General features: G+C 31.9%; 1 protein-coding gene across 1 annotated transcript in view; it reads left to right on the plus strand.

Annotated features, from left to right (window-relative positions):
- The window catches only part of LOC129230668 (tetratricopeptide repeat protein 37-like), a 138,001-nt gene that overhangs the window by 85,376 nt on the left and 36,401 nt on the right, over positions 1 to 16,224 (plus strand). The window contains exons 24-32 of the mRNA XM_054865085.1: positions 2,313 to 2,374; positions 2,467 to 2,523; positions 2,602 to 2,745; positions 5,351 to 5,492; positions 5,589 to 5,682; positions 6,446 to 6,523; positions 7,896 to 8,020; positions 9,234 to 9,363; positions 11,003 to 11,177. Of these exons, the coding sequence (XP_054721060.1) occupies positions 2,313 to 2,374; positions 2,467 to 2,523; positions 2,602 to 2,745; positions 5,351 to 5,492; positions 5,589 to 5,682; positions 6,446 to 6,523; positions 7,896 to 8,020; positions 9,234 to 9,363; positions 11,003 to 11,177 (1,007 nt within the window). The remainder of the gene's footprint in view (positions 1 to 2,312; positions 2,375 to 2,466; positions 2,524 to 2,601; positions 2,746 to 5,350; positions 5,493 to 5,588; positions 5,683 to 6,445; positions 6,524 to 7,895; positions 8,021 to 9,233; positions 9,364 to 11,002; positions 11,178 to 16,224) is intronic.

Below are 16,224 nucleotides of genomic sequence, written 5' to 3' on the forward strand. Positions count from 1 at the left end.
GATATCTTATATTAGAAGTTGCATGGTCAAGTAGTTTGGCAGGAATCATATTTCATTTGCTTCTGGAAGGTAAAAAACCATTAGGATGAGCTGTCTTTTACTTATTTTACAAAAAATAAATAGTTTAAAATATAGTAAAATTGCACTATGTATGGCATGTTTTATTTTTAATTAGTGTCGCATCATACACAAAATATCGAAAAAACATTGTCTAGATTGCAGTTTTTTTAGTTAACATGTCTTTGCACAAACGAGGTTTTTAAAAATAATTTAATAATAGTGAATTTAATAGTGATTCCAGTGATGTAAGATTTATATACATTAGACAAAGACATGTTTTGAGATGTTTGTTTATGTTACACGCAGCGTATTTAATTACGCTGCGCGTAACAGTACTTAAAGTACTTAGATATCATGGACCAATCACAACATCAGCTACAGCAATTCTTATATAAATAATAGCCAATGATAGTTTTTTTTGATTCAAAAAATGTTATCATTGTTAATAAGAGGCCTAACTATTCCGTTTCACAGATTGTCTGGTAAAAAAACCTTAAGGGGGGGCCGACACCCCATAAGGGTGAAAATACCCCTATGTGAATTCTTGAGCTTCAAAGGACCTCTGTGCAAAAATTTGGCAAACGTCCGATGTAAACTAAATTTGAGTAAGGAATTCCCCTGGGGGGGGGGGGGGGGTCAAAACCCCCATAGGGGACAAAAATCTCTATATGAGTTCCTGAGCACCAAAGAACCTCTGTGCGCAATTTGGCAAAGATCTGTCGTAAACTGTGGATATTTATTAGGAAATCCCTCTCAACTGCTGCACACAGTCACACATGTAAAGATCTAATGTCACACACGGAACGCTAATAAAATATTTTTTATTGCTACTGAACGAGCTTTAGGAAAAAAATATTTATGGAATACTTACTTGGTATACTTAGACACATGCACAAAAAATACTGTTCATTTACCTTTTAAAACTTCACAGGAAATAAAATAATATGAGGTACAGCTTATTTTCATATTTTTCAAGTCACACACGTAATGCTGCATTTAAAATTTTATTAAAAAATTTTTGAATTATCCTCTGAAAAAAAAGCTACCTAAAGACTCTTACATATGTTCTGTTACTCCAATAGAAACTATTAAGAAATATTTAAAAAATATCATATTGTTTTTTATTGTTTTTTGCAAAGAAATGATGTCGAAAAGTCACACACATATTGCTGGAATGGCCCAATGACTTTTAGCCGATTAATCAGTGCATTTTTATTTATTTAATTTTTTAATGGAAATTACTTTTGCTTAGAATAAGAAACTAAGCTGCTGAAATTTATTACACCTAACCAATTACTTAGAACTCTAAACTGTTGTGTCCCCATTTGATTCAAAATTTTCAAATTATGGCATGGATGTGAAAAACGTATTCATATTTTTTAAAAAAAAGAAAAGAAATAGAAGAGATCACTGGGAAAATTCAAAATGAAATTGAAATTTTAAAGGAAAAATAACTAGATTTTTTAAAAAATAGGCTTTTATGTATGTACGAAACTAAAAAAGGAGACTCGTTGTGAGCTTTGATTTTTTTTCTGATATTTTTATAAAATTGTGTCCTGATTTTTTTTCAAAGCAACTACAAAGTCTGATTTCATCTTATCTTATAAATTATTAAGTGATGGTTAACTCAATGGATCAAACAAGTGTTTTGTGTAAAGGAACATTTCATGTTAAAAAATAACCTTTGACTGTATATCAAGGGTCTTTGGGTATTTTGTAACTGTATTTGCTAAAAGAAAGAGTTCTGGTAACTTCTTACGAAATTTTATTCAAAAAGATGCAATTTTAAACTAACTTAGGTTTTTTTTTCATTAACAAATTGCTTTTATCTGTCTAAACACTAGTGGTGCCCACTGTTGCACTCAACAGTGCAATTCGATTAAATTTTGGGTTTTTCTGTTTGTTATTATTTTTCCCATTATTTAATATGCCAAATTAAAATAGCACAGAGTTTTTATGAAATTACTCTTAGTTGATGGAAAAATGGAAAAGCAAATTGATTTTTTTTTTATAGTGTTTGTAATAGAGCTTTCCTCTTTGAAATCTATCATCATAATTTCAATTAGTCATAGAAATGTGCATTATTATAAGCTTAATTTTTCTTTAGCCATTAGTACAAGTCACTGCTTTAAAATTACGTTTTATCTGAAAGTTTTTCATTCATATTCTTATTTAAAAAATAAATCACTGTTTAATTATTTTGCTGATGTTACTTAATTAAATTTAATGTTTTGTACAATCATTTTGTTTAGGTTTGAATGATGATGCTTTTGGACAACATGCCTTAATTCAATCTCTTGAAATTAACCCAAATGTGAGGAATATGTTATGTTTCTTTTTTCTTTTTTTCCCTGACTTTTTATTTAACACTTTAAAAATAATTTTTACTTTTTTATATTTTTTTAGAATGCAGAAACGTGGACAAATTTGGGGATTTTGTATCTTGAAAAAGGGAACATAGAGGTATTTTTGTTTAATATGTGCAAATTAAAATATGAATTACTTATTAAAGAAGTGTAATTAATCTGTCTTTCAAAATAGTTAGCAAATGCTGCTTTTGTGAAGGCACAATCAACAGAACCAACATATCCATTGAGTTGGATTGGACAAGCATTTATTGCAGATAAAATCGCACATGCTGAAACCATGGATCTGTATCGACATGCATCTACACTAGGATCTCATGTAAGTATAATTTTAGTTTAGTCATGTAATTAAACTCAAAAAAAGGAAGAAGAAAAAGAAATGTTTATCAAAAAAAAAAGAAAAGAAAAAGAACATCTTGTAACTGTAGAAAATTTCCTTTTGAATTTTGTATCGATAATCACAAAGATTGAACTTACCAGCAATTAAACTAAATAGCATGTTTGTTAAATCTGAAATAATGTTGAATATTTTTTTCAAAATAGTAGATAATGAAAATGATGGAAAATAATAACATAAAGGTGTGGTAATTACTTTTGCCTTTTTAAAATGCAATAAAACTTCTCTATTAAGGAGACCTACAGGGACATAATTATTGTCCGGTTTAAAAGGGTGCCTGCTTAGCCACAGGCAACAGAAAGTAAATACAAAATTAATCTCTAAAAAATCTTAATAATTACAGAATAATAATTTACACTAAGTACAGTGGACGCCAGTTAATTTAATCAACCGCTTTAATGAATCAAATCGTCAAAAAACAGTACAATATCCAGCTTTATCAAATTACCCTCTTTATTGAATCAGCCGCTTTATAGAATCAAAACGGTATAGAACGAACATGATTCATATATGCGGCCGTCAAAGTAAAATAAAACTTATTCATGATCAAAAGCTATGTTTTTGTAATTAATGAAAAATAATGAAATGGAATAAGCTTTACACATACTTTAATTCCAGTTTTAAAAGAAATAAAATAATTTAAAATATACAGAGAAAAGTACATAAGCATACCTATGTTACTTTTGTAAAAAAAGATGTAATTGAAGTTTGTTTCGAGTAGTTTTTACTCATCATGTCTTCATGATACATTTTGCATTCTTGTATTAATTTACTCCTGTTTCATCATTTTATTTTTTGTGGTGTAAAAATGTCTTAGCTCATTGATATATATTTTAGCATCATGTGAGCCTCTTGTCTTCGTCTTTTTAGAAGCTGCTTCCACTATTTGTAAATCATCTTCTTCTCCCTCACTTTTGATTTCATTGTATGTTATGTTTTCAACTTTTTCCTCCATGTCTGAGAAATGTATTTCACTTTCACCATCTCCATCAATGGTAGCAAATTCATCGCCATTAAAAACATTTTCACCAGTGAGGCATATTGATTTTGTTAGTTCATTAATGGGTTCTTTGTCGTTTACTGTACCTTCTTCAACATAACAACTGATGGTTATTTTCTAAACCCAACTCTTAGAAAGCAGCTATTAATTGTTGTTGTCTTGATCACTCTCCATGCTGCATTTATCCATGAAGATGCCTGTAAGACATATATTTTTACCGAACTTGCCCTTCATTTTCCTCCATCTAATACTGAAATGATGTGTTTTAAAATTAGTTAGTTTTTTCTGACACCTTGTTCCAAAAGTTTGCAGGTCAATTTCTTATCTGGATGAATGGTTGCATAGTCCAAAGAGCAAAGAACCTTACTCTTCTGATACCCAATTTTTTAAATCCAATTCGTTCATTTTATCTGAGTCATTCAGTCATTAAATCCTAGTTCATCCAGGCTTTTCTGTTATCTTTCCATTGAAAGCCAAGTTTTACTGATTCATACCTTTAAAGTATCTTGGCTTTGCCACTTTTCTTGTAATGAAGGGTTGCTGTTATACATCATCCATACTAGAGTACACTAAAACCGTTAAATGTTATTTTCACTTTTTGGCACCAATGTAATCAATCTCTGTTAAAAGTTAGCAAATGCTGCTTTTGTGAAGGCACAATCAACAAAATCAACGCATCCCTTGAGGTGGATAGGACAAACATTATCACCTTTGGAGTATGTAGTTTTTTTCTGGTAATGCGAAATGAAAGAACCCTGTTTCATCTGCATTTAAAATGTTTTTGGGCTCTTGGTTTTAAGGATGACAGTTTATCAATCCATCTATTCATAGCTTCCTCACTGTTGTGAACTTCCCACTTGCAGCATTAAACAAAATAAAATGTATCTTTCGATCCCTCCATTTCGTGCTAAGTTGTCCATTCCTAAGTATGCAGAGTTCCCAATTTTTTTGTCTGCAACATTGGTCCTGAAACATGAAATTGATTGCTTTGCACTTGACAAAACAATTCAAACACATATTTATTGAGTTGTTATCCATGTCCCTTTTCAGATGACATTCTATATTGAATGTTATTTCTGTTTGGAATACCATGTTTTCATCAACTTCTCTTTATTTTGTACAATTTCTGCCGTTTCTGTTTTTCCAGTATTGAAATACTCAGCAAATTTTCTAATGTTTCATTTTTCATTTTTGTCAAATTACAGCACATCAATTTTTTCTTTCAAAAGCAAAGCTTTGGGAGACATTTTTTGGCAACTTTTCCTACGTGCGTCGTGTGTGCGAGTAGAGGATCATCTTTTGTTTTGTTGTTTTTTTATTTATTTTATTTTATTTTTTTATTTACTTATTTTTGTATGTGTGTTAAAGAAAAAGTTATAACTCTTTTGTTAAAGAAAAACGGGTACTAAGTAGTATTTTCTTGTTCAAGGCTTTTATTTTTTTAATGATATATATCATATGCAAAACTTTTTGTTATTTCAACCCTTTTTCTTGGTATTTGTTATATAAAAAGTTATTTTTATTTAGACAGAAGCACTACTGGGTTACTCAAGAATCGTGTGTAAAACACTTCTTGATACTACCAACAAAAACACGGAAGCTTATAGATATAACATAGAGCAGATGAATGCTATTGTTGTTGCTGTGGATTGCGCTGAAAAATTTATTGGTAAATATTATTTTGTGTTTCTTTCTTTTCCAATTTGTCAGATTGCTCTCTGCTATGTTTTAAATGCATTTTCTAAAAGTGTAATTTATGTTTCAGGAAATAAAAATACTGTACCTGAGGCATTTAATATTTTGGGAATGCTTCTGGAAAGGCGTTGTATTTATAATGCTTCATTGAATTCCTACAAGAGGTATGTTTGTTTATTGCTCAAAATATGAACACTTAAAGAGCAGTCAGTAAAGATAATTGTCGAAATTCAAATTAACCTTTATCACCATTTAATCATTACCTTGTGTATCTTTTTGTATATAACCTTGCATAGGTTCGAAGAGCATGACCGGTAGCTACCGGTTAGTTGATCATGTGACAGCTAATGATCATGTGCTTCAATCAACCAATCAACAGCTTAAAGGGTAACCGGTGCATTAACGGGTAGATCATAGAATGCTGCAGTTAGTGACCGGTTTGTGGAACGCAACCCTTGTATAACCAATTCTTTTGCAAATTCCTCATAATTGTGGTATCCCAGTCCTTAGATCAGTTTAGGGGACATTGGAGTCAAAACAACCTCTCTATGCCAGAGCCTGTTTCTTCGATCAAACCACCATTAGTCATACATGCATTACATAGGTCAATAAAAAGAAACTTATTTTTCTGTGTTTCTGTTTTACAAATACAAAAGTGACGACCAGCAACAGGCTCTGGGCCCAGCTATACTGGTCCTAGTAACTGCATGAATTCTGACACTATACATAGAAAAACGCTAAAATATCCCTCCATTGCATTTTAATACTATACAATTTTTATGAAATTTGTTCAGCGTGAAATCAAGATTTGTTACAGCTGAAACTTCTTGCCTTTTTCTTTTGCAAAATAATTTTTTTTCTTGGTCATGTTTTTATTTTTTCAGTGACTGAAATTATTTCTAAAATTTCCTTTTTCTTTTCATTCAGAGCTTTAGATTTATTTCAAGAAAATGGACAAGCAGAAAATGTAGAAATAGTTAGGGCCAACTATGCAAGATTATTGTGGTATGTTTTATTTTATTTGATCTTGTTATTATGCAGATTTACCAAGATATTTGCTTCTTACAAAGTGCAACTCCTTTTTTTTATGTATTTTATTTTAAAAGGTTTTGCCAAAATTTAAAATTGTTTTTTCGTTCCTTATAAATGAAATATTCTTACTTTCTTTGGATGTTAATCAGAACAGTTTGCAATAAACATCAGTATGAGTTGTTGCAAGTAATGTTATTGACTTCTTCAGAGAAACAAAATATTCTGTCATCAGAAGAACACAGTTTGAGTTCTGCATTATTGAAAATATATGCTCCCGAGAAATGTATGTAAAATTTACTTGTATATTATACAGTACTTAGAAGTTTGGTAAGACCTCATTTGGAGTATGCTGTTCAGTTTTGATCTCCTTATGTTCAAAGAAGGGACCGAGGGGACATCATTCAGATGTTTAAATTTATTTAAATGAAAGATGTTACGGGGCTAAAGTTTAGCACTGAAAATAGGACAAGGGGTCATTGTTTTAAGCCATTTAAATCTCAGGCTAACATGGATATTAGCAAAAATTATTATTTTAGCAGGTAGTGGAACCTTGAAACAGCTTACCGGAAGAGGTGGTAATAAGCAAGAGAGTCGATAGTTTCAGGAGGGCCATTGATCTTCATTGGGGATTGTAAATTGACTAGGAACCAGCCTAGCTGAGCCAAGAGCCTGTTGCTGGTCGTCACTTTTGTATTTGTATTTGTAAATTATAATGCAATAACCATCGCTTGTTGTGATCATAATTATTATTAGGAATGATGTAATGTGCACTGTGTCTTATAAACACTGGATAAACTGCTAGATTCCTGGTAGGACTACATAAAAAAATTATCCACTAAGAAACTGGGGGAAGGGGAGAATGGTTGAACCGTGAAAAAGCTTCAGCTTCGCGAGTTTTGCTTTCAAGTTTTTGAGAACAAATGTTTTCTTGTGTTCTGGGTTTATAACATTCTAATCTCTAAATTGTTTTCATTGAGGGAAAAATAATACTCTGGACATTTTTGAATGACAAGCATAGATATATTAGTTTTGCTTTTGAAGATATGTATAAACTCATTATCAATGTAATGGCTAAAATTAGTGAATTGTATAATCACAGTAAGTTCAGGGGTGGAAAATCAAAAACTCATTTCTGTATTAGCTTTGTATCAGCAAAAATGCCAATTTTGTATCAGTTCAAACAGTTTTGTATCAGTAAAAATACAATTTTGTATCAGAATGATCAATTTTGTATCAGGTGCAGGTACCACTTTTGCACTTAGCACATTAGTACTCTGTTTCTTATATGTATATCTTGTTAGAATATGTAAAATATTCATTGTTGTAAAATTCATGTGTATTTTAGTGTTAATGGGCATATAAATGAAGCCATTAAAGAATTTCTTCTGCTGAAAAAAGTGGATACCAGTCTACTTTGCAGTTTTGCTGTGGCATTTCTCAAAGCAAAGCAATATGAACAGTCATTTAAATGTTAGTATTTCCTATTTAGATGTTTGTTTTTAACATAAGCTCTGTCTGGCTATGTATTTGTTTGATTAAATGATTTAGATAATATGTTTTCAATAAATATATTTCTGTATTGGAACAATAGTATATTTGCTGTATAATTTCATTCCAATGTTTTTAGCTGTATTCAAATAAAGTGTGTGAGAAAACAACAAAATTTGATCAACACAACATAATACTTCTTTGGTTAAAAAATATCTATTAAATACATAAAATCTATTAAATGTCATACATATTTATATTATTTGTATGAAGGAATAATACATACAAAAATGCATAAGAAAAGTAAATCAATGAAAATAGATTTTTTTTTTATTTTCCAAACTGATAAAAGTAGTTTAATCCAAAATAATTTTAAGTGCATTTTTTTACCATTTTGCTTCAACACCAACAGTTATAGAGTGAAACCATAATGAAACACAAATTGCCATCAAGGTTGTCTTGATTAACATCTCTCCTTTCCCTTAATTCCATTCTTTCTACGGCATCAGGCTTACTATCGTAATTGTTGATTTTCAATATAGATGTATGTAAAAGTCGTTCAAGGGTTCGTCAGATGTTTGAGTTTATACTGCCGTGTGCAGGTAAAGGGCAGTAACTGCAAATTTTTCATTTTTCATTTTTTTTGCATTTTTGTCATCTATTGTACGTTATCTTTATTGTACAAGCTCGCTTATTTGGTTTCTGCTGAAAAAAAGGCGCGAAAAAGACATCTAATTCTAACATTTCCCTATTGTTAGTATTGACTCCAAAACACGTTTCTTCAAATATCTTGAAACCTCATTTCTGCAGATACTGCCGTTTACCTGCACACGGCAGTATAGTGATTTGAATCACTGACCTAAACCTTTTTTTTTCGTTAGAGAATTCTGCAAATTTATTGTGATAAAATATTATTCATAAGAACAGTATTAAATGGGATTCATTTAGTCTAAACAGCTACTCTAATGTGACCTTCATATGAAGAGTGAAGAATAAAATGTTTATCAGGTTTCTCTCAGTTAGTAAATAATATAAGTGTATATTTAAATAATGTATGAAAAGCAATATTTTAATTTTTTTTCTTCTCTTTTTTCCCCATTTTGAAATAAAATATAGAAAAACCTCATTCTGTATGCATTGTTACATTTTTAAGTTATGTATAAAATGACCTAAAAATGCATTATTTATGTTTCAGTGTTTAAACAAGCCTTTGAAAAAGCTAAAAGCAATGCAGACAAATCCCATATAAAAGTTGCTATGGCCATAGTTGCAAGAAACCTTCAAGGATCTGATTTTCCCAATCCTTTAACTTTGTTATTTGAAAGGTCATTGTTTGGTATTTATTTTGTTTCAATAAGTTATTTTCTTTTTTTCCTGGTATTAATGCAAAAGTTCAAAAAATCGCATTTAATTAATCAATACATAGATAAATTCTTAAAAAGGGTTTTTTTTTTTTTTTTTATGAGCAATTAAATTTGGTTATTGATTTTGATTTGCCACATCTTGCTGCTTCCTTTTTTTTTCACTTTGTGACTGGTAGATAGTAAATCATATGATCCATTGATTTGTAATTCTTAGATACAATAATTGTGAGTGATTATTTTTTTTTTATATCTAACATAAGAATTTCTTATACCAAAGATATTTAAGTGAATTATAGATTTTTTTTTTTCATTTTCATTTTATTTGTTTTAAAATGAATATTTTTTTCCTCGTCTAAAATTTTTAACTGTTTTTTGTTTAATGTTATAATTGTGTTCATTTTTACCTCATAGATAGTTTATTTTTTGAGGATTTGCTTCATGTAATATAGAACTGTTGAAATATTATGACTTCTTGGTGCTCTTTTTGTGATATATGATAGCAATAAACTAAAATGTGCAAATGTATGTAAAAACTCTTAAACATCTCTTAGAGTAATCAATTATAAAGCAGAGAAATTCAAAAAAAAAAAAGGTTTCAGATAAGCTATTAACAAAATATTTTTAAAACCCAAATTCTTAATACCTTATTGCACAAAACTTTTTGAAGTTATGATTTTCCAAATATTTTTTTGTTAAGGTGAAAGGGTAAATTTCATGTAGAAAAAAATATGTGTTCTATTATAAACCATGACAGCTAACAAAAACTTTTCCATTTAGGTATGTCACGGCTCATTTTCAACATTTTTCATCCATCTTTGCGGCTTATCAAACCCTGCCAAAATCAATATTGATGAAGTTTAAAGTGTAAATAAAGCAATCAAATAAATAATACTAATAGTTCCATTAAAATGGAGAAAAAAAATTTCACCAAAAAATGACCTGAATTTGCATGTGTCACAAGGTCTACACATCTGTTGGATCTCTTTTAGCCTCGATTGAAATTCATTTCCTGAGACAACTTTTGAATAATGGTTAGATCTGTTTTAGAGCTTTGCAATTTCTCGGAGACGTTCACAAGTCCCTTGAACTGAGGGTAACTATTTAGGAATTTGAGGTAAAATAGAAAACAATGTTTCAAATGCTAGCTTCAATTTGTGATTCCAAAAATTGAATCTGTCAGAAGGATTTTTTTTTTCTTGCAAATCATATTTAATGCAGTTAATTCTCCTAACTTCAAAAATGGAAACAAAATCTTAATAGAAGGATTCATGATTTTGTCATCTCAAAATGTCCTTTAAAGACCATTTTTAATTGTGCTCTTTGTTTTCATGTGTTTTGTGAAGTCATATCATCCTCTTTATTGGAAAACTCATAGTTTCAGTTTAACATGTTTAACAAGATAAGTTTTCACCGTTTTAAGTCATTTTTATTCAATTTAATTTATTTATTTATTTTTCATTTATGAATGCTTTATGTGTTGAGGGAAATTTTATTATATTTCCTGTGTAATGATTATTCTATCTTTGTTTTAACTTTGCCCTTTACATGTAATTGTTTCGCTTTTTTTTTTGAATTGATCATATTAATATTTTTATTTTAGCTCTCAACTAAGTCCAGCATCTGTGCCAGGACTGTTAGCTCTTTGTGCTGTAGGGATTTTAAAAAATGAAAGAGACTTATCATTGGCAGCTCAAAAAGAACTTCAACCATATAAGTATCATAAAGATTACTGTCCATCCATAGCCCTGCTTTGGGCATCTCAGGCCTATTTATTGGTGATTTGTTTTTCTTTCAAACATTCGTTTCCTTTCTACTAGAAATTTTAATGTTATGCTCTTAAAGCTATATTTTTGAAAAGAATCATTATTTATTATAATGTATTAGATTTAGTTACTTATTGTAATTTTAAGTAATTACTTAAATTAAGTGTGTAAATTAACTATAACAGGGCTTCGCAACCGGTGTGCCGCGGCACACTGGTGCGCCGCGACAAGGGACCCGGTGTGCCGCAGTATTTTCGTAGTTTTGTAAAAAGAAAGAGCCTTGAAGTATTTTATTTTAAAGTTACGACCGAATAGCGTTTGTATCGTTCTGTAACTTCTCAATTCACCCTTTCGATCATGTGCAATAAGACATACCCAACAAGAGGAGAGGCGGGGTTTGCTGCCCCACCTCTTTTAAACTTCTTGTGATCCCATTACTTTCAGTTTTTGAAAAAAGATTCTAATTTCCTCGAAATAAACTAATTTTACAAATTTTTTTCTAAATCATTCGCAAACGGAAGCATTGCCCGCTCCCCAAGGCAGGGATCGTACCCTCCCTCCCAGAATTTTAGCCCCAGCTTTCTTTAACTTTTGTTTTCCTCTTTTCCAGTTCCGATACTAATTTCATTTTATCGTAGTTTCTCAAAGCTCGATTTTGAAACTTAGCAAACAAGAAATTAAAACCATACAGTTTCCTCCACCATGAAGTTCTCATGACGAAGAACTTACCAGATAAGCTGAAGTCGTGAATTCTATAAAATGCTCGCCTTTTCTCCTTATACTTTGTGAAGAACTGGGGACAGATCACCACTCCCTACTTCTTCATATAGAGAATAGTTGGCTTTCATGTGGTAAGGTATTATTAAGAATTTTCGAATTGAGGGACGAGGTACGACAGTTTTTGATTTTAAAAAACGAAATGCAGTACGCCAGTTTGTTGCAAGACAAATATTGTCTGGCCATATAGCTTACATGGATGACATTTTTGAACACCTTAACAAATTAAATCAGAAAGTGCAAGGACAAGAAGAGAATTTGGGTTACATGTATGGACAAGCTAAACTGGTTCAAATCAAAAATTCAGCTGTTGAGAGAAGTAGATCTTGGCTCATTGGACATGTTCAAACAGACCGTCAACATGGTATGTAAAGGAAATGGCATGGAAGAAAAGCTGCTGAATCTGGTGGCAGAACATTTAGTTATACTTCTGGACAAGTTTAAGCACTTCAAGAATGTTAACATGGAAAAGTATGACTGGATTCAAATCCCATTCTCTTCATCTGCGGATGCATCAGTTAAAGACCTTTCTTTGAAGGCACTAGAAGAATTTATGGACCTTAAGAGTGACCGTACTCTTAAACTTAAGTTGAGCGAGGTGCTTCTGGACGAATTTCGGTTGCTGGTTAAAAATGAGTATCCTACCATCTTTTGTCTTGCTATTGATGTGCTGCTACCATTTTCAACTGATATCTTTGCGAACTCAGCTTCTCAATCCTCACAATAGGGAAGTTTTCGATTTTCCAATTTTATTTTTATATGATAGAGTAACATGTATGAACATCATAGGTGAAAAACTTTTTGCGATACGATAAGTAGTTTTTTTTAAAATTAATTTTTAAAGTTCAAGCTCTTGTGACGTCATTTGGCATAGGAAGTGACGTCATCCCCTCTTCCGCTAGGGGGAGAAGCGAAGGTCACGCATTCGACTTCGAAGACGAAATGTAAAACACTTTCTCCTCGCATTTAACTCTTCGCGTTTCTGGAACATTAAACCTCTCATCCTCTCGAAAATATTCGAATATCTCATTGGTGTTACTTGAGGAAGATTATTTAGATTGTGCTTTAACGAATCCGGCCTCCATAGTGTGTTCAAAAGGATTATTGAATTTCTAAAAAATAAAAATATCAGCGCGCTCAAAATGCTCCTAGCGAAAACAAGGGATCTTCGGCGGAAGGCTGCCCATTCGCGCCCTGTGACGTAGGCTCGTGACGTTTTAGAAGCGCGCACTTTTGCGCGTGGATTTTTAAAAATTCATTAAAAACAACCACGGTGTTTTAAAATTCGGCGATGGTTAATTTTTTAGTTTTGAGGGTCAATTAACAATATCCAATAGCCAAAATATGAACATTTAATAGGTTGCAACTTCCCTATTATAAAAAACAGCAAGAGATCATCTCTAAAGAGCCTGATCAAGAACTTCGTGTCCAGCGTAGAGCCGAACATCAAACGGCTTTGCTCCTCAAGGCAGGCTCAAGTGTCTTATCGGAAGTTAGGTGCTTGGTTTTAACTTCTTGCTTACTTCTTTCTTGAAACATTTTTTGATAAATCGTTTAACTGCAGTGTGCGCTTTAATGACATGTTCGACAGAAATGCTTTTAAACATATCAAGTATAATTTTCTGTAAAGTCTGATACAGGTAGTTTTGTTGTTTATTATCAACTTCAATACATTCCAAATATTTCTACTTTCTAAATAAATTTTAATACACTTCGTTAGTTACAATTGTTATGAAAAAAGTCCCCCCCCCCTCCCATCTTTTCGCCAGTGAATGATAACAACATTTCTATATTACCATTGCGAAATTAAGTTTAGTGTGCCCCGTTGATCTAGAAATTTCTTAAGTGTGCCGCAAAGTAAAAAAGGTTGAGAAGCACTGAACTATAATATGCCTAGAAATGTCTTTTTTGAAAGATATTTTAGGGTAGAATTTCTTAAGTCACTTCGTTATTCTGTATTATGTATCTGCATTTCAGATTAGTTGGCAAGTCTAAAAATATCTTTTTCTCAACAAGTACAATGTTTTACAAGTTCAAAAAGAAAACAAAATGGTGGCTGCATTGTATCTTTTAAGTTGTCTGAAAGGAAATATTTCAGAAATTAATTGATCCTTTCTTTCATTCAGATTAAAATTACAATTAAAATGTAGTTTATAGTTAGAACTGGTTACATATTATGATTTACTCGTATGCAGACCCGTGTCCAGGATTTCACAAAGGGAGGGGTTTTGGGTTTTGGTTATATAGAATGTTTTTTCATTCTTATCTGCTATGTCAGAAAAACACAACACTGTGTCAAGTTATTCATTTCTGTTTATTGGTCACAATGAGGGACATAGCAAGGAAGGGTATGGTTTAAATTCACAGAGGATTTGGCTTTTTGTTATATTACCAATTCTATTGTTGTATCTTTTTCAACAGAACCTCGTTCATTCGAATCTCCAGTTTATCCATATCAAGTTTGTAAAGGTTAAAAAACATATATTGAATTAAATTGCAATTTTAAATTATGATTGTAAGAATGGTACTCATGGGTGCAAGTTTGGTGATGTGTTCAAGACGGAAAATATATTCAGCCCCCCCCCCCCCCCCCCGAATGCGGGCTTAAGGAAAAATTTATGTGTATAAATGTAGTAGATTTTAACAATGCCAGTCTTGGAATCTGTTTGATTTAAATTGCAATATTTAAGCGTTTTGACATCATAATTCCAAAAAATCTAAAATATGGCAATAAGGGGGGGGGGGGGCGATCTGGGGGCTCTCCCTCAGAAATTTTTTTCAAATTGAAGTCCAAAAAACGCTATGGTAGGCCATTTTGGTAAATTTCAGGGAAAGGGGGAGATTCAGGGACTCTTACATCAATTATTTCAAACTGATAGTCAGAAAATTACAATATTGGGCAACCTTCAAAAATATCAGAGAAAGAGGGGGGGGGGGCGCTCTCCGAAATTGAAGCTTTAAAAACGAAATTGCACTCCATCTTTCATAACGTTTATACGCTTTTTGAATGCACTATTGAAGGGATGGAGTTCAGGAACATTCCTTTGGCAATATTTCAAAATTGAAGTTCCAAAAACGCAATTTAAGACGATGTTGGATAACGTTAGGGGTAAAAGCGTTCGCAGTGCATCACCATTAGTTTTTTGCCGATCATAAACATTTTTATTGTAGCAATAAAATCACTTAGGACATATGATTTTCACTTTTGCAACATGAACCAGTTCTGATCGAAAAGTCTACTTAATGTAGCGCCAACAAACCAGAAAAAAAGGAAAGGTATGGCCGACTAATGATAATGAACTGGCACCATTCCCCCACACAGTCTTCATTTGAAAAAGAATTCTTTTATAAGATAGCAGGTGGTGAAATTAGCAATAAAAAAAATTGCTTCAGTGAAGTAGATATATTTTTTAAACAAGGTACACTTTCCAATATTCATTAATTAAAAAAAGAAATAGGGGAACTGAATCCTAACCCCAGGCAGGGTTCCCGAATCACATCCCTCTTAAGACACTCAAATATAGCCTAAAGTAGCGCTTTAAATATTTCAGCATCAAAAAATTTTCGGAAGAGAACTTCCGAGCCCCTTCCTCTGAGTTCACCACAAATGTCCTAAATTTCAATTTTTAAGGCTTCAGTTTCTAAATTGTTTTGTAGGAATAGCAATTACCTATAAACATGACCATCTAAAAATTTTAATACTTTAAATTTGGAAACTTTTTGAAAGAATCTTCCTACACCCTTCCCCCTTAAGTCATCCAAAGAGAGCCCAAAGCAAAGCTCTTAAAATTTCAGAAATGAAAATATTTCAGGCTGGGGTGCGGAATACCCCCTCCCCCCTCTCATTGTGTTTACTAAACGCAGTGTAAGTTTTTGTTTAAGATTTATTTTTCTATTGAGAGAGCTACTCCCCTCCACACATCGCCAAAGGCAACCCTAAGTTTTAAGACTTCAATTTCGAAACTGTTTCGAGAAAGACCCCTGAATTCCCTAACTCTTAACTCACTCAAAAATAGCCAAAATAGCATTTCAATACTTTAGCATGGAGAAATTTTCGGAGAGAGAGGCCTCCCTCCGAACTCCTTCCCTTAAATTCGCTAAATTTGACTTAAATTTGCGGTTTCCCATTTTCATCACCGAAGATTTAAGAATTTAAATTCTAAAACTTATTGAGAGAAAGCCTTTGAATTTCCTCTTCTTAAGTCTTCCAAAGATTACCTAAAGCTGAGTTCTGAATACTTCAGCTTTGAATATTTTTTGGGAAAAGGGAACCCCGAACCCC

The sequence above is a fragment of the Uloborus diversus genome, chromosome 1, assembly GCF_026930045.1.
Source record: "Uloborus diversus isolate 005 chromosome 1, Udiv.v.3.1, whole genome shotgun sequence".
Lineage (NCBI taxonomy): Eukaryota > Metazoa > Arthropoda > Arachnida > Araneae > Uloboridae > Uloborus > Uloborus diversus.